General features: G+C 36.0%; 1 protein-coding gene across 8 annotated transcripts in view; it reads left to right on the forward strand.

The window, feature by feature from the left end:
* lrp2a (low density lipoprotein receptor-related protein 2a) overlaps positions 1–20,153 on the forward strand; it is a 273,263-nt gene that overhangs the window by 134,633 nt on the left and 118,477 nt on the right. For all 8 annotated transcript variants that reach the window (NM_001194987.2, XM_068223457.2, XM_068223459.2 and 5 more), the window contains 6 exon segments: positions 7,553–7,719; positions 7,896–8,039; positions 9,552–9,661; positions 9,846–10,023; positions 11,280–11,493; positions 17,578–17,817. In NM_001194987.2, coding sequence (NP_001181916.2) covers positions 7,553–7,719; positions 7,896–8,039; positions 9,552–9,661; positions 9,846–10,023; positions 11,280–11,493; positions 17,578–17,817 — 1,053 coding nt within the window.

A 20,153-nucleotide genomic window follows, 5' to 3' on the forward strand; every position in this document is an offset into this window, starting at 1 on the left:
ATTTTAATAATATTGTGATATTTAAGATTTATAAATACAGCTCTGGATAACTTGAAACAGCGACCACAAGTCTCTCCTCAGTCTTTAAAAGTTTATCGTACTCACATTGACAACCCAAACCCCGCTGTCACCTCAACAGAAAGCCTGCAGTGCTTTCATTTGACTGAACAATGAAACAGAGGTAACACGCTTTTTCCACTCGAGCACACAGCGCGCAACGGCAAAACTTAAAGCGCGCTGAGCAAGCATAAGCAGAGCGTAAAACACTGGCGGCAGTCAGTAAACCATTAAACAGATGCCCCGTATGCAGCCAAACTTTAAAAATGTATAAAGCATATTTTAATCGTTTAACTGATACCATTCATCGGTTACAAACGCACCCTTTCGGTTATTGCTTAATCAGTTATTTTGAGCATCCCCAACTAAACCGCATGTGCAAGCTCTATTTTTTTTTTCTCTCACGGCCGCACGCCGGAGATCCGGCATGGTGCCGGAATACTTTAAGCCCTGGTAAGATCATGTTTATCACTATAAGAAAACTAAATCAAAATTATATTTTAATTGAACACATCTGATCACATAAGGTACGCACAGAAAAGTCTGTTTAGTGTTGTGAAAAGGCAAAGCTGAATATCTGTGGTTAAACTGCCACCCAGCGGTCAAAAGCTGCTGGCGCATCAAGTACCGCCGTCGCCGCGGTATGAATGGCGGCATAAGGAACACATTGAAGTAGTAACATCTGTAAATGTCTGTTGAAGGAGCAGTATCAACAGATGTTAAGCACAGTCTAATACTCAAATGGACCATAAAATAAAGTGTAGCCAAAAATAAAATTCAAATCTTCGCTTGGAATACCTCAATCAAAATCTCACATTTTTAGGCTTTTTAGTGTATGCATTCACTAGTCAGCTTCTACTGCGTCTACTACTAGTCATTATGCTTATTTACCATATAAATCAGGGGTCACCAACCTTTTGGAAACTGAGAGCTACTTCTTGGGTACTGATTAGTGTGAAGGGCTACCAGTTATTAAACAACACATTTTTCTTAATTTACTTTTAATTATGTTATTATTAATAATTAATAATATTCATCTATGTGAAGACATTGATCATGTTAATGATTTCTCACAGTAGTTGTCAACAATGATTTAACAAGTTAGATAAATATCAATATGCAACATTCATTTGTCTAAAATTGTTTTTAAAGTTTTTTTTTAATATATAACTTAAGTAATTTTCAAATTTACACCAATGCAAGTGTGATTTAAAAAGAATACCTATAAAAATATTAGACGCAGCTTACTCATATGTGGTGCTCTGGTGAGCTATTTTTAAAACAGGCTTGCGGGCAACTAATGTGAACCTGGCGGGCTACCTGGTGCCCACGTGCACCATGTTGGTGACCCCTGGTCTAAATAAACCAAATGTTTTGTAAATTTCTAGTAAAGATTGAAAGAGTTGTCAGAAGTATTATAATTGTGGCGTTGATGCATAACTTTATCTTTTGGTTTTAAAATTCATTAAAAAATGTTGCTGATGAATAAAAAGACTAATTGTTGGTCAAGAATTTATTTTCTGAAAAGCAAGTAGAAAAATCCCAACTCAGGCTCATTGGAAAAATTTTTTGCAAAATGTAAAATTTGTTGCTCCAGATACATTTCACTGCACGTTAGCTGACTAATTCACTAGAGGGCGTTGTCTAAATTTTCAAATCTGAAACATTATTTAGGCCCAATTCCACCCCTTAGCCAGTCCCCCTTACCCCTACGCCTAACATCATTTTTTTACAATAAACAAGCATATGTTTTAATAACTTATGCCATTTATAATGCCATTTGTGTTTTACTGTCATGCTTAAAAATGTTATTTTAAAAAACGCTAAGTTTGGATCTATATTATATTGGATCTATATTATTATTATTATTGTTATAGGTCTATAATCTATAATAATAACACCTGTATAGTAGCCCCAAACACAACATACTTTCAAATCTGTCTCTGGATGATACTCGAATACCCTGTCAGAAAAGTCTAGTGGCTGAGAATGACCTTTTTACAGTGTCTGGTATAACGTTAATGTTGTTTTCATGTGCTTACATAGATGAATATGACCACGGTGTAAATGCACAGCACATTTACAATCTTATTGCCATATTTTATGATAACATGATATCGTTCCCTTCTGTGATTTCCTGATGATTAATTCATAAAAAAAAAAGGGTAACTGGAATAACTGAAATAAAAACTGGAATAACTAGTATATATATACCGCAATTGTTAATTTCATATGAAGCAAGAGATCGCGATGACATATGATGACGTGTGCAGATGTTGTAGTCTCATTTCTTAGGGGTAGATTTTGAAGCCTTTCCCCTTCACACACTGTTTCAGGGGCCAAGGGGAAGGAGTAGAGGTAAACAAATAAAATTGAAATTAAGCCTTAGGGTACGTTTTGTTGCACAATACAGATACATGTTTTTCTACTACTCGTTCATAAGGTGGGGCTTATCGTACAGATCACCTTGAATTGCAAACCACTGACCTAAACCCAACCAATAGTGTTTTCAAAACCAAACAAAAGAGAAAGTGCACTGCATCAATATAGCTTTACCTTGATTTTACATTGCTTCACCGGACTCAAACCTGAGTGATACATTTTTAAAATGTCAGTAAATTTGACCACATGGAGAATTATAGTAATCAAACCTATTCATTTACAAATAATAGATACCATTAAGTTGTTGTGTGGTGTTTATTTGGTGTTGTGCTGCAAAAATAATCCTTTATTAATCAATAATATGTTCCAGTAAATATCATTAGTGTGAAAAGGAACAACAGTTGTTGACGTCATACTGCCCCCTAGTGTTTACCTGACCATATGTTTCAGTAGGTTTTTAGGATTTTACAAAACTGTAGGCTTAATCCTGTTTCTCCAATGAGCCAGGGGTGTAAATCATGTTGCTTTTGCTGGGGGTTGTTTCCAGTTTGACCTACAGATCATGACCTCTGACCTTATAAACACAGCGGTCCATGAAGACTTTAATAAACATGCTATGAACAAGATTAAAAATTAGTGTAATGGCTTGAACAGTTGTTCCATCTTTTGGCTGTTTTAATGAATAATGCATGCGAGTATGTCTTTAACGCTGGCCTCTGTCCATTTAATCTGCTTCACAGTGAATGAAGCAGTCTTCTGTTAAAATTGGATATAGATTTCAGGGGAATGAAAACTTGTCAACAGAAACCCATTTTCGATTTACTAAGTAAGCTTCTTTGCCGAGACAAACATTTACTATTATAAAGGGCCTTAGCTCAGCTGACAGTAACGGATGAAAGCACGCAAGAGGCCTTTAGTCTTAAGGAGCCCTTAACATTCTCTTAGGGCAAACCCTTAAGCTCGCTCAGGTTTCAGCCTTTGTTAGCACTGTCAAGCGCATTCTTCCGTGAGAGTTTAACAATTAATCCAGACAAACGCTGATTGAATGGCCTGTTTATCGCAATCAACTGTGCTGACACTGCATGGTTTACTGGACCAGGCCTTTTTCACCAGTACCTCATTTCTGCAGGGCTAAAGGCAACGAGATGATACCTGTGGTCTGGGAATTTGTGCTATTTTTTTTTGTGCTTAATTGCATTTAATGTATATGTGCAGTGAACTGTACATGCAGATATCATCACATTACTATTAAACTAATATATATTTTAAATAGAGGTACACATCAGTTAAGCTATACGGTTGAAGTCAGAATTATTCATTATTATTAATTATTAAATTATTATTTTCTTTTTTAGATATTTCCCAAATGATGTTTAACAGATCAAGGACATTTTCACAGTATGTCTGATAATATTTTTTCTTCTGGAGAAAGTCTTATTTGTTTGATTTCGGCTAGAATAAAAGCAGTTTTTAAATTTTAAGCACCATTTTAAGGTCAAAATTATTAACCCCCTTTAAGCCATATATTTTTAATAGTCTTGTCACGATCGGTGAAGGGAAAAAGGAGCGAGGACCCAAGCGCAGAGTGAAGTAGGATTTATTAGTAATAAAATAAAATAAAAGGCAAAAATAAACAACCCCGAGGGGGAAAACACTACTACAACAAACAAACAAACAAACAAACAAACAAACTTGACTGGGCAGGCACGACAAGGCAGGGCTGGCCACAGCAGGACAGGTAAACGTCGACAACATATGATGACGAACTCGCACAGGACAGCAGACATAAGGGGTTTATAAACTGTAGGAAATTAACACAAAAACAGATGAACATAATTAACTAATAATGGGTTAACAAGGAGGGTGGGACTAGACAATAGACGGGAGAGCGCATGACACAGAGAGACAACACAAGCCATGCGCTCACAAAAAACAGGACAAGAACATGCAGCCAATGAAAGAACTCATTAACCGCATGTTCATGACAAGACGAGCACAACACTGAAGCACACGACAAAAAGCATGTGACCACAATGTAAACATCGAGCCACGTGCTTTGACAAAAGACGCAAGACACGAGCACACGATAGATAAACACCTTACCGTGCGCTCACACATAAGCAACGCGCATGCTTCATCTCAGCGCCAACCAAAACTGAAACCAACTAGACGGAGGCGCCGAGAATGAAGCAGTGCGATGCTGACAGAACAAACACAAACACTAGTACAAGAGCGCGCGCGTCTGAGGGACGCAGAGCAAGCACGGCCACATGAAGCGCCAGCGCGCACACTCTGCGTACACCCACGACGGCGCGCGCGCACACAGAGACAGAAACAGGACTAGACATGGGTAGTGTCAGAGCTCTGCCACCAAAACAAGAATTTACAAGACCAAAGTGGCAGAACCCTGACAAGTCTGCAGAGCAAACCATTGTTATACAATAACTTGCCTATACCCTAACCTGCCTAGTTAACCCAATTACTCTAGTTAAATATCACTTTAAGCTGTATAGAAGTCTTAAAAAATATCTACTCAAATATTATTTACTGTCATTAAGGCAAAGATAAATAAATCAGTTATTAGAGATGAGTTATTAAAATTAATATGTTTAGAAATGTATTGAAAAAACTTCTCTCCGTTAAACAGAAATTGGAGGAAATAATAAATAGGTGGGCTAATAATTCTGACTTCAACTGTAGTTAGCGAAAACCATAAAACTAAAACCATTTTTCGCTCTTGAAATGGATAAAATATTAGCATAAATATAATAAATAATTTACTTGCATTTATTTAATTTTAGCTTTAAAAGAAACATTGTTTATTGTCATTTAAAGCTACACTATGCAACACATTTCTAAACATAATAGTTTTAATTACTCATTTCTAATAACTGATTTATTTTATCTTTGCTATGATGACAGTAAATAATATTTGACTAGATATTTTTCAAGACAGTTATATACAGCTGAATGTGACATTTAAAGGCTTAACTAGGTTAATTAGGTTAACTAGGCAGGTTCGGGTAATTAGGCAAGTTATTGTATAATGATGGTTTGTTCTGTAGACTGTTGTAAAAAAATATAGCTTAAGGGGGCTAATAATATTTTGCTTAAATGGTGTTTAAAATATTTAAAACTGTTTTTATTCTAGCCAAAATAAAACAAATAAGACTTTCTCCAGAAGAAAAATTATAATCATACATACTGTGAAATTTTATTTTGCTCTGTTAAACATCATTTTGAAAATATTTAAAAATAAAAAATAAAATCAATGGGGGATAATAATTCTGGCTTGAACTGTGTATATATATATACACAGTTTATATATAACTGTATATATATATATATATATATATAACTGTATGTATATATATATATATAAATATATATATATATATATATATATATATATATATATATATATATATATATATATATATATATATATATATATATATATAAATAGAATTATTATTGAAAATAAATAACAGAAATAGATCCTAAATGTAACTGGAAAACAATCTAAAGACACCACTGGAGTGACGCTAAGATAATTTAAGAATCTTTTGCATGAATATTATTTTTATTAGAACAAAATTCTATAAACAATTTAATAGAATACAAAAAGAATATGTTTTATAGAATTATCTGTTGTGTGTTATACCTTAAATGTCTTATACCACAAAAAAATAAAAATCTATCAGCATCCGTGCAGTATAAATAAGATCATTATCATATTATTTAAACTTTGTTTTGTCGACTTGCAAAACTCACTGCGTGCCGACACCTCCGCATAAATAACTGTTACATCAGTTTCACAACACATGAGCGGTGCGGCTATTTTTTCGGCATGCATGTTCGCAACCGGACCGGGAGCAGAGCAGCGCGTCAGCGTCAAGCAGGAGTGGTGTGTGAGGCGCACGGGTATGTTTGATTTCTGCGCACATGCTCAGTTTGCCTTTTGATTAAACTACATTGCTTTCACCTCCATTGGTTCGGTTGCACGTCTTTGTTCTGGGATTACCACTCTTAATAAATAAACTTGCATATAAAGTAAATCGCATCTCAAAGCATTTACTGGGGCACTGGCGATTTTTACTGGGGCACGTGCCCCAGTAAATGGGGTCTAGCGACGCCCCTGAATTATGGAATTTTATAAATGAAACGTGTCCAAGAAAATGTCCAAAATCGTTACACACAATAACCTAGAGACTGTTCAGATTGCATTTTACAGATGAGAAGATGGTGGATGTTTACTGTCTGATGACTGAAATCGCCAAACAATAACTAAATGCACTACAGAATGTTACGTTTTCACATCCCTGCACAAATAACCTTTTACAGCGTAAAGGCTCCTACACACCGGGACGCTTTTCAATTGTGTTTATCGTCAGCGTTTTACAAGATGTTTTTCCAGATTCAAACACAAGTGATTTTCACTAGCGTCAAGCAGAAGAGTATGCAAAATCACTCCTTGTCGTTGGATGGCGCTAAACAACTTTAAGCTTCTGACACCCGCTTATAACACAGAAGAAGAGTAGAAACGATTATTGTTCACAAGACAATAAGCAGCTCCACGTTCATATCGCCTCTGGGCATCTTCTTCAGTGTGCGCTCCCATTGAATGTTTTGCGCTTGAGCGCCTCCAAGTGCTGTTTACTGTAACTTCAGCAGCTCCGTGCACGTGAACAAAAGCACTGATCTGATTGGTGGAGAAGGTTTTGACGCGGCATGTCAAAACAAAAAAACGAGCATGAGGCGTTTTTTTTTTTAATGACGCTTTTGCGCCTGCCGTTTTGCACTTTGATGTGCACGATCACATTGACGCCCTTTATTTAGTCACGAGGTATTAAATGTCAACGGAAAACGTGAGCAAAAACACGTCTCTGTGTACTTAGGCCGTAATACTCAATACTCTTGAGTTCTTTTAAAAGGGCTACTTTTTACTCATAATTTGAGTCATATTTACAACAGATACTTTTCATCCACATGCACTACATTTTTGGGTGCGCAAACAAATAAATTGGTAAATTGGGGAAAAAAATGATACAAGGGGACCAATAATTCACGAGGGCTAATACTTCTGACACCAACTGTATGATGGTTTTTGCAGTTGAGGATCCTTTCCTGGTGGTAGTGAGAGACAGCATTATTTATGGCATCCCACTCAACCCTAACGACAAGAGCAATGATGCCATGGTGCCAGTCGCTGGGCTGCTGAATGGATACGATGTTGACTTTGATGATGCTGAGCAGATGATCTACTGGGTGGAACATCCGGTAAAGCATGCATACTCGAAATAAATACGTATTTTTATGTATTTAAATGTTTATGTTGTGTTACAAAAGTGCAAGCACAAGCAATCATTTTCTGGCTGCAGTTCACTTAATGGTCACCGGTGTCACTGATTGCAATATGTGTTGTGTAGTAACGGCTGTATTATTTCTCTTTACAGGGGGAGATTCATCGGGTGAAGTCAGATGGTACCAACAGAACTGAGTTCGCACCAGCAGCTATTTTGGGGTCTCCAGTTGGTCTGGCTCTGGATTGGATGTCTCAAAACCTGTACTACTCCAACCCTTCATCACAGGCTATAGAGGTCAGCAAGACCTGTGCTTGTCAGAGTTGATGGTTACTTCGAAAGTGTAAAAAAAAAACAATAATGTAGACTAGAAGAAGTTATTTTTCTTTAGATATTTATTACATAAATGTAACAACCATATTTAATGTGCTTGTCTTGAATATATGTGTGTATGTGTGTTTATTTATTTACACACACATACAGAATAATATATATATATATATATATATATATATATATATATATATATATATAGAGAGAGAGAGAGAGAGAGAGAGAGAGAAAGAGAGAGAGAGAGAGAGAGAGAGAGAGAGAGAGAGAGAGAGAGAGAGAGAGAGAGGTAGGGAGATGGATGGATGGATGGATGGATGGATGGATGGATGGATGGATGGATGGATAGATAGATAGATAGATAGATAGATAGATAGATAGATAGATAGATAGATAGATAGATAGATAGATAGATAGATAGATAGATAGATAGATAGATAGATAGATAGATAGATAGATAGATAGATCGATAGATACTGCTAAAAGGATTTGTATTAATTTTCTTTGTTGTATTTTTTAATAAGTTTGCTCTTTATTTTAATGTTACTTGAGTTACTATCGGGCATGTATTTAATAGTTTATTTATTTAATGCTTATATTTAAAAAAATAAATAAATGTGTACTTTATTTAATCTATACTTAACAACAATAAATTTAAAAAATAAATAATAATAATAATAATAGTAATACATATAATAATAATAATAATAATAATAAATATTATTATTATTATTATTATTTATTTTTTAAATTTATTGTTGTTGTTATTATTATTATTATTACTTTATTGTTATTGATTAGTGAAAGGTCAATTATTAATAACTATTGAGTATAAATTATTGACTTCAAATGAAATGAGCAGCAATCAATAAATGTGTACTTAATTTAACCTATAATAATAATAATAATTCTAATAATATTAATGATAATACATATTATTATTATTATTTTATTATTATTGGTTAATTAGAGGTTAATTATGAAAAATTATTACATATTAATTATTATCTTATATTATTTTCAAATTAAATGAGCAGTGTTAAATAAATGTGCACTGTAAATTATTATAATTTTTGCCCAATTAAAATTAAAATTATTAAAAATAATAATTATTTTTATTCATTCATTTATTTTCTTTTTGACTTAGTCCCTTTATTAGTCCGTGGTCGCCACAGCGGAATGAACCGCCTACTTATTCAGCATGTTTTTTTTTACGCAGCGGATGCACTTACTACTACTACTACTACTACTACTACTAATAATAATAATAATAATTGTTGTTGTTGTTATTATTGACTATTTAAAGTTTATTATTAATAATTATTATGTATAAATTATTATCTTCAATTTAAACTAGCAATGTTCAGTGTTTTTCATTTTATGTTCAATTTCTAGTTTTTGTTAATTAAACAGCTTAATTTAGAGAATAATGATAGCGTTTTTGCTGCTATATAGACACTGAAATCTGATTTGTTTTAGGTTCTAAGGCTTAAAGGAGAAATTCAGTTCAGAAAAACCCTCATCACGAACAACGGCTCACCTACAGGCGCAGGAGCTCCCGTTGGCATCGCAGTGGATCCGGCACGTGGGTAAGAGCAGATCAGCAGATCTCTGCCCTTAACCCTGATCTCTGAATTCAATGTCATCTGCCAGGATTAAACTGCCTGAGCACATTAAACATGAGTCAACACATACAAAGTATTAGGATGCTCATGCTTATATAGTACTAATGCAAATAAGCTTTGGTTACTCTTTGCTCATATTCTGTTTTAGAAAGATGTACTGGACTGATCATGGAACAGAGAGCGGGATCCCGGCTAAGGTGGCATCAGCAGATATGGACGGCTCCAACGCGGCCATCCTCTTCACACATAATCTAGAACATGTGGAGTTTATAACCATAGACATCACAGAGAACAAACTTTACTGGGCCGTCACAGGGACTGGTGTGGTATGACCTTTTACACATGTTTGGCTCATGCAATCAAAAAATGTGACCACAAAACTGGTTATAAATGTCAATTGTTTGAAATTTGAGAATTGAAATGAAAGCACTTTCTATTGATGTTTACTTTGTAAGGATAGGGCAATATATGGCCGAAATACAGCTGTATTTAAAAATCAGGATTCTGAGAGTTTATAAAATCTGAATACAGAGATAATCATATTTAAAGGGCTATGAAACCCCCTCTTTCAGTTCAAGTCGACCTCAGAATTTTTTCAAATAATGCTTCATGATGACCGTGGAGTTCTGAGAGCAGAGGGAGGAGTGGATGTGGCCGGCAGGACAGAGGAGAAATATTGGAGCGAACAACTGCTGTCAGTCGGCTCACAAAATGAGACACAAACTATGAAAAGACCAATAAAATTATAGTTTACAAAGTTAAAATACAAAGAAATAAACAGTAATTTAATGCCCTGCTACATTTGTCATTCATAATTTCATATACACAAAAACACAATTTGTTCTATCATTATAAAGATAATCGTGTGTATATAAACACTATAAATGAGGAGAACTTCTCTCCTCCTCAATCTCCGGGTCTAAATGCAGACACAGTGGACAGCAGTGCAGCATGCCTCTTGCCCTGTCTATTCCAACCAATAGCCCTGCCGGTAATCTGGAGGATTTTCAACATAGGTGAACACAGCAGCACAGATATAGTAGATGTGTCTGAATGGTAACAAACTCAACTGATAAAAGACAAAGTCCGCCTTTCTCCAATTCTCATACAGCTCTCTCGACAAAAATGCTTGCTGCAAACCAACAGCTTTGCTGTATCGGCCCTGACAGTATTGTGGGGAAACACATGCAACAAACCTCATGATTCATGGAAGCAAACTCATAATGTTATGACCCTTAATGAACAGCTTGGCAGGTCTCCTTAGGATGTTAAAGGGAATCGTCTTTGCTGCCTTTAAAAAACAATCAGAAAAAAAGTTTATTATTAGACAGGAAGTAAAAATATACTAGCATGTTGCAAAAATAAGCAATGTTAACAGTAAGCATGTTGCTAAAACAAAAGAAAAGTTATTCAACACATTTTCTATCATGTTTTAACACATAGCATGTTAATAAAAAGTTTATTAGTAATCTCGCTAGCATGTTTTGTGTGTTGTTAGCATCTTTTAATACCATGCTAGCATAAGTTTTTAAGCCTACAGAATAGCTGTAATGCTGCTGCACATGTTTGATTTTTGTTTCAGATTGAACGCGGTGACCCCGACGGATCAAACCGGATTACCATGGTAAACGGACTGTCCCATCCCTGGGGTGTGGCGGTGTACGGCTCCTACCTGTACTTCACTGATCGAGACTTTGAAGTAATTGAACGCGTGGATAAAGCCACAGGACTCAACCGGGTCGTAATGCGGGATAACGTGGCTGGTCTCAGAGTACTCAAAGTACACCACAGAGACTGTGAGTATGATGGAAACTGACAAATCATTATAATATGAAGGCTGTGTTTCCTAAATCTACTGTAATAAGTAGATTTTTGTCTGTCTACTATCTGCATGGGCTGTTTGTAACTCTACTATAGATTATTTTGCTGATGTACAGTTGATTTAAAGGGATACTTCAACAAAAAATGAAAATTCTGTCAGTAATTACTTACCCTCATGTCTAACCAAATGATATGACAGAATTTAAGGGCTAAACCAGGCATGTCCAAATTCGGTCCTGGAGGGCCGGTGTCCTGCAAAGTTTAGTTTCAACCCCAATCAGACACACCTGGGCTAGCTAATCAAGCTCTTACTAGGCGTTCTAGAAACATCCTTGCAGGTGTGTTGAGGCAAGTTGGAGCTGAAATCTGCAGGACACTGACCCTCCAGGACCGAGTTTGGACATCCCTGGGCTAAACTATGCCCTTTAAGTGAAGTTTGGTTATAGAATGCTGCTAAGCTAATAATATAGACTCATATTCAGTTGAATTCCAGTTTATTTGTATAGCGCTTTTCACAATGATTATTGTTTCAAAGCAGCTCAATCAAAATCTGAAAGGTTATGGTTACTATAACTTTTATTAGCTACTAATAACTGTAGATAATCAACTCATATAAGCTCACTCATACAAGCTTAATATAAACTCATATAAACTTAAAACTACACATCATACACAAATATTGGATAAAATAGTTCAATCCCAATAAGGCAAGTCACTTCATGAAAAAAACTTAAAGCAAACGTTTGAGATTTTTGTTTTCTTAAAATCTTTCAGAATAGATCAAATAAAATGTACAGAAAAGTCCATTTAAGTTTAATTTTAGTACAAACTATGGTAAACATAATATTTGCAATGCTAAACGTAACAATTCAGAACATTTGTATTACACAATGTGTGGTAAATACTAAGGATGAACAGATCAGATCCCTTGATTGGTAATCGGGCCCCGATCACACGGTTTCAGACTCGATTGGAATCAGACAATACTTCCTGATCAGGACTTGAATATATATACATCTATACAGTGCATCCGGAAAGTATTCACAGCGCTTCACTTTTTCCACTTTTTTATGTTACAGCCTTATTCCAAAATGGATTAAATTAATTTATTTCCTCAAAATTCTACACACATTACCCCATAATGACAATGTGAAAAAAGAGTTTTTGAAATTGTTGCAAATTTATTAAAAATAAACAGCTGAAAAATCACATGTACAGAAGTATTTACCGCCTTTGCCGTGAAGCTTCAAGTTGAGCTCAGGTACATTCTGTTTCCACTGATGTGTTTCAGCTGCTTAATTGGAGTTCACCTGTGGTAAACTCAGTTGATTGGACATGATTTGAAAAGGCATACACCTGTCTATATAAGGGCCCAGGGTTGACAGTGCATGTCAAAGCACAAAGCAAGCATAAAGACAAAGGAATTGTCTGTAGACCTCAGAGACTGGATTGTCGTGAGCACAAGGCTGGGGAAGGTTACAGAAAAATTTCTGCTGCTCTGAAAGCTCAAATGAGCACAGTGGCCTCTATCATCCATAAGTGGAAGATGTTTGGAACCACCAGGACTCTTCCTAGAGCTGGCCGGTCATTTAACTGAGTGATCGGGGGAGAAGGGCCTCAGGCAGGTGATCAATAACCTGATGGTCACTCAGTCTGAGCTTCAGCATTCTTCTGTGAAGAGCAGAATCTTACAGAAGTACAACCATCTGTGCAGCAATCCACCAATCTGGTCTGTATGGTAGAGTGGCCAGACAGAATCAGCATCTGAAGGACTCTCGGACCATAAGAAACAAATTTCTCTGGTCTGATGAGACTAAAATTGAACTCTTTGGAGTGAATGCCAGGCGTTACGTTTGAAGAAAACCAGGCACGGCTCATCACCAGGCTAATACCATCTCTACAGTGAAGCATTGTGGTGGCAGCATCATGCTGTGGGGATGTTTTTCAGCAGCAGGAACTGGAAAACTAGTCAGGATAGAGGGAAAGATGAATGCAGCAATGTACTGAGACATCCTGAATGAAAACCTGCTTCAGAGTGCTCTTGACCTCAGACTGGGGCGACGGGTCATCTTCTAGCAAGACAATGACTCAAAGCACAAAGCCAAAATATCAATGAAGTGGCTTCACAACAACTTGGTCAATGTCATTGTGTGGCCAAGCCAGAGCCCAGACCTAAATCCTATGCAACATCTGTGGAGAGATCTGAAAATGGCCGTACACCGTTGCTTCCCGTCCAACCTGATAGAGCTTGAGAGAAACGGGCAAAAAGCTCCCAAAGACAGGTGTGCCAAGCTTGTGGCATCTTATTCAACAAGACTTGAGGCTGTAATTGCTGCCAAGGGTGCATCAACAAAGTATTGAGTAAAGGCTGTGAATACTTTTGTACATGTGATTTTTTTAAATATATTTGCAGCAATTCCACTTGGCTATTTCCAAAAATATAATTCAGGCTTTTAGAAATACTATATTTTATCCATAACTTACTGAAGAACAAATTAGTAGTTAATTGTAACATTGTTAACATGTTAATAAGACCTATTAAAAAAAATTAAAAACAGCATGCGAATAAAAAGCTATCAGCCTTTGGATTTATGTGTGACCTCTGGGGTGACAGATGCAGCACATTGATTTTATGGCACCAGGTTAAACTTTCTGACACCTTCACTGCACACAGATACATTAAAAATAAATGCAGGTCACAACTGAACATGGAGGATGGTCTCTGAGTGGTGTTCTCTAAAATTAAAGATCAATAGACTTTAGCCTATTGGTATGTGTGCACTGTTGTGTCCAAGGATTATTTATTTCTAAAACCCCAAAGAAAATTGGGGGTCGCGAGTCACTAGCATTGTTAGTTTGGGGGTCGTGGAATGAAAAGTTTGAAAACTCCTGGTTTAAACTAATTGAAAATTAGTTGAAACAACACAGTTCCTAAGTTTTTTTAGGGACAACTTAATTGTTTTAAGTTTAATCCACTTAAATTTGTAGAAACAATTAAGGCAAGGCAAGCTTTATTTATAGAGCACAATTTTACACAAAGTGCTTTACAATAAAATAAACTAGACAATAAAACAAAAAAAATGGTATTAAAAATACAAAGAAGTATATTTAAAAGTAATACTAAAATACAAATAATAATAAAAGTAATTAATTAAGTAATTAAGTTAACTCAATCAATTTGTGGCAGGTCAACATGAAGGAATTGTGTCGAAGCCTGCATTTTTTACAGTGTATGAACTATGTGTATAATTATAAAAATCAAGTAAAGTCAACTTAACAGTTCCAAGTTCCAACAAGTTTACAATTTCTTTTTTATAGTAAAGTATTTAATCACTATTAACAATAAGACTGCACGTCAAAACGCTGTCTATGTAGGCACCTCAAAGTGCCATTTTTTTGATCATCTATCTTAGACTCATGCCACGGTTGACTGAGGGTGGTCTTTTCTGGAAGTCATCGTAACCTTGATGGCCGTGTAGCAATTACCAGAGAGGGCTGAATGACTTTCAATAGGATATCAGTTTACCAATTAGTTCCCCTGTGCCGCAGGGGGACACTCAGCTTTATTCTGAGAAGAATCAGTGTCCCTTTGTTCGCTTTTCAGTGCACATGTTCATTCTTCAGGGCTGTGAACGCCGGCTATTGTACAAGTCCTTCCAGCAAGAAGTAGATTTGATAGAGTTTAAAGAGTCAGAGTATAATAGTATACACAAGGAAACAGCTATTAACAAGAAAATAACATATAGCAGACCACACTGTAAAAAAGGCTGATTTCCAAACAGTCGATTTGTTTTAGGACAACATGAAGTAATTAAGTTTACTTAATAGTTTTAAAAATGAAAGTAGATTGAACATACAACAATTAAGTTGTCCCCCCAAAAAACTCAAGAATTGTGTTGTTTCTGCTTGTTTTTAAAGAAGTAGATTCAACAAACAGCAAATGTCAAATTTTGAGTACAAAGAAAGAGACCAAGTTCTATATCAAACAAAAAAGCAAAATGCAAAACAAAAATATGGCTAAATTGCACATGTTGTAAAACAAGAATCACAAAAACTGTTTAATTCCACTGACAACACAGTAACGATGAAAACAATGCATACCACCATATAAAATATGTACGTTTGCAGCATGTTAAAGGGCACTCATGATTCAAAACTTTTGTGAGCTGTTTGGACAGACCTGTGTGTAGGTATAAAGTGTCCACAATCATATTGGAGTGATAGAAACACAACAAGTCTCTTTTAAAAATTTCCTGATGTTAAAATAGGATCTAAAACCTATTGATTTCGAGGCCCACCACATCGTAACATAGGAGTGCGGTTTTCACAGCCCACTGAATTGATTGACAGGCGCGTATTAACATGTCCCCATAGTAACACCAGAGGTGGGTAGAGTGTCCAAAATCTATACTCGAGTAAAAGTACAAGTACTTGCTGAAATTTTTAATCAAGTAAAAGTAACAATCTTAAAAGTTACATGAGTAAGAGTAAAAAAGTATATATAGTATTATATAATAAATATATATAGTATTATATAAAAATATATAGTATTTCCTATATTTCTTCTCCTGGAGAAGATATTGTTTTATATCAGCTAAAATAAAAACAGTTTTTAATGTTTTTAAAACCGTTGTATGGTCAAAATTATTAGCCCCCTTAAGCAATATTTCTTTTGGTTTTCTACAGAAAAAAAAATTAATTACCCTAAGTTGTAGAATTAACCTGGTTAAGCCTTTAAATGTCACTTGAAAAACGGTCACCTTAGAATTATAAGGTTCTATCTGCTTTCTGAATGATTTTGAGATTTTTAGCTTTAAAGTTTTTGCATTCCATATAGCAAACAGTGTGTGGGTAACATTTATTTTTTAAATAAAAAGTCGTAAAATGTGAACAACGTATAAAAAAACATCCTATAATGTAAATGAGTTATAACTCAAAAATTGAGAATAACTAAATTTTGAGAAAAATGTCAGATAGTACCTTATAATTCTAAGGTTACAAAATATCTAGTATCTTTAAAAATATCTAGTCAAATAATTATTCCATTAAACAGCAGTTTCTTTAGTTATTCCATAGGTGCCATCTAAAAATATGGATAATTTTGCCACTTACCACGTGTTTTTTTCAGGTTGGAGCTGTCATTCATGTATATGTTGCGATGTCAGTTCGATGCTTGCATCGCATTATGAAACTATTCTTCTTGACATCTTGGAGTAAAAACAGAGATTAAACTTGAGGACTTTTCTTTCTCTAGATTGCTTTTAAAAACACTATTGGTTGGGTTTAGGGTTTTCAGTTGGTTCTTCAGTCAGTCGTCAGCAAGCTAGCCTGATCGGCTGAAGTGTATATTGCGCCCTCTGGAGGATGTACACAAGAAGAGGATGCATGAGAGGAATTTGAGATCATCAAAAAGTGCATACAGTGGCATCTGGTGGATTTGCAAAAACAAAAACTGCGAGCAAACGTACATGGTGCTGACCAGACACTGTCCCCAGTTATGTAGACTGGGTATGTATTCGCAATGAGCCTGGGTTGGTAAAATCTGGAATCACCACAGCCACACAATGTCAGTAAACACGCACATGTGTGTATGTACAGCAAACCTTTGCAGCGCCATTTGTGAGTGACTCATCATTTCAGAAAGGCTTGAATAAGCTCCACCACAAAAACATAAAAAAAAAACTTCCTTGGTATTTTTGACCAATGAGCTGTCTGTCATCTGTGTCTTTCTCTGTTAAGATTAGAGATGAAGAATATGTGCTTTGCAAAAACCAATACACGGCCTATTATTAATTTCTAAGTAATAGGCAGGTAATAAAGTACTAAAGCACTAGTTCATATGGGATAATTGGTCCTTAAACTCAAGGGTTACCTTTTTTTTTTCAGTCCTGAATGGAGGTTTCATGCAGATGAGATGGATGTGCACCAGTGATAGGAATGTGTATGCATTACCCGAATGGCTAGACATGACTCCGTTTATCTGTGCAGTTTTCTTGTAAAGGTATTAAATGTCTCCGTCTCCTTCTCTTATCTGTTTTCTCTCTGTCTGTCTCTTACAGCGTCAGCCGGCTCGTCTAACGGTTGCAGTAATAATGTGGGCACGTGTGAGCAGTTGTGTCTCCCTCGTCCTGGTGGTCTGTTCAGCTGCGCCTGTGCGACCGGGTTCAAACTCAGTGCTGATAACCGGACCTGTTCTCCATACCAGTCATACGTGGTGATCTCTATGCTCACTGCCATCAAAGGCTTCAGTCTGGAGGGAGTGGATCACTCCGAGTCTATGGTGCCTGTAGCTGGAAGAGGTGGGAGTCTCTAGGGTGGATTGTATAGATTAAAAAGAAAAATAACACTGTTTTATATATAAATTATTGTAATATACAGTTGAAGTCAAAATTATTAGCCCACCTGTGATTTTTTGGTAACACTTTACAAAAAGGTTAATTAATTAATGCAGTTACTAACATGAACTAATCATGAACAACACATGTACAACATTTATTAATCATAATTGAACATTTACTAATGCATTATTGACATCCAAGTCCATGCTTGTTAACATTAGTTAATGCACCATGAGTTAACATGAACTAACAATGAACTACTGTATTTTCATTAACTAACGTTAACTAACATGAACAAATACAGTAGTAAATGTATTGTTCATTGTTTGTTCATGTTAGTAAATGCATTACTTAACATTAACTAATGAACCTTATTGTAAAGTGTGACCGATTTTTTATTTTTTTTTATATATGTATATTTTATTTTTATTTTTATTTTTCAAATATTTCCCAAATTATGTTTAATATAGAGCAATGGATTTTTCACAGTATTTTCTATAATACGTTTTCTTCTGTAAAATATTAAAATATCTAGTGAAATATTATGTCATCATGGCAAATGTTTAGAAATGAGTTGATTTTTTTTTCTGTTAAACAAAAATTTAGGAAAACATATACAGGGGGGCAAATAATTCAGGAGGGATAATTCTGACTTCAGCTGTATTTAATCAATAGAATATAATAATACATGTGACCAGTGCTTGACATTAACTTTTTTGATCACCAGCCACAGTGGCTAGTAGGGATGTAACGGTATCAGAATTTCACGGTACGGTAATATCTCGGTATGAATGTCACGGTACGGTATTTATTGAATCATTTACAGGAAAAAACAAAACTTATGAAAATACTCCAAAAAAGTGCCAAAAGTGTCAATGACATACAAATTAGCCATCTATCTGTAAGCTTTGAAACAGGAACTTCAATTTTAATAACAAAAAAATATTAAACCATGTAAAAAAATAAAGTTTCAATTTAGTATTGTTGAAAACTCATCACATTCAACATTTAATCACTCACTCACTTACTTAGAGATGGGTTTAAAGGAAAATTATCATATAAATATAATCTGGTAAAAGCTGGTATCTCTGGGCATTTACAATGTCCCCTGCAACAGAAAAAAACCCTCTCATTTGGGACTGAGGTTTCTGGGACAAAGATATGACTTGGCCCATGTTAACAGCAGTGGGTAACGTTGTGCATTGTCTTTCCCCCACTTGAGAAGACAAACCATGAGTAAGATAGAGATCTCATGTCTGCATCAATCTGAACAGTGTGCTGTGTTTCTGCAGTCCCCATGACTGATTATTAGTCCTATTCCCCAACTTGCAGGCACGTGCACACACAGTGCTCAACCTGTGCAGTGCACATGCCCTTTTTAGTCTTGGATAGAAAGTTCCCTTCCAAAATGATCAAAAGTGCCCCCGCGACGCGACATACCCTCCGTCCCCGCTTTACAGTAAGTTACGCGCGCGACAACACAGCTGATAAGAACTCGCGCGACAACACCACTATTCACTACACGCGCGACAACACAGCTGATAAGAACTCGCGCGACAACACCAATATTCAGTACGCGCGCGGCGACAACACCCGCTTTAGGGTTTTCCAGCTCTTTTTGATCCCCGCTTCTAGCAGCACACTCCATTTCCGCATTACTGGATCTGTAGCGACAACAGACAGCAAGGGCTGATGGCCAAGCCTGGGCTGATGGGAATTGTAGTTTCCGGTACCTCCCGTTCGCTTCATTCGCCTGAGCAAATTTTCTCAGAAGACCTATAGTTTTACCGAGTCATGCGACGACGGTAATATCGAAAAAAAATAATATTGCGGTATGACGGTATTTACAATACCGTTACATCCCTAGTGGCTAGTACATTTCCTACATTACTAGCCACTTGCCATTTTTCACTAGCCACACTTTTCTTGTTGGGAAATATAATTTGCTTGAATTTGACTTTGACATGCTAAAATTACTTGATTTAGATAGTGTGTTATGTCCACATGCCTTCTCATTCATTTAAAGGTGCAGTAGGTGATCTGCCTAAATGCTAACCGCTTAGCATATTATCTTTGGATGGCAGGAAGGGACTGTGATTTAAAGCCACACCCCTGATATCGAGAGCGTGCGCACCGCGTCACAACAGCAGACAGACAACCCACTAGTTCCTGTCATTCACCAGTTAGTTAGTGTTTAGCTAGCGCCGTGCAGGAATTACATTTATTTCTTAGCCACACGTACATGCTATTTCAGAGTGAATATTCAGAGTATCTTGGTGAACAGTATAGGAAGGCTG

The sequence above is a fragment of the Danio rerio genome, chromosome 9 (assembly GCF_049306965.1).
Source record: "Danio rerio strain Tuebingen ecotype United States chromosome 9, GRCz12tu, whole genome shotgun sequence".
NCBI lineage: Eukaryota > Metazoa > Chordata > Actinopteri > Cypriniformes > Danionidae > Danio > Danio rerio.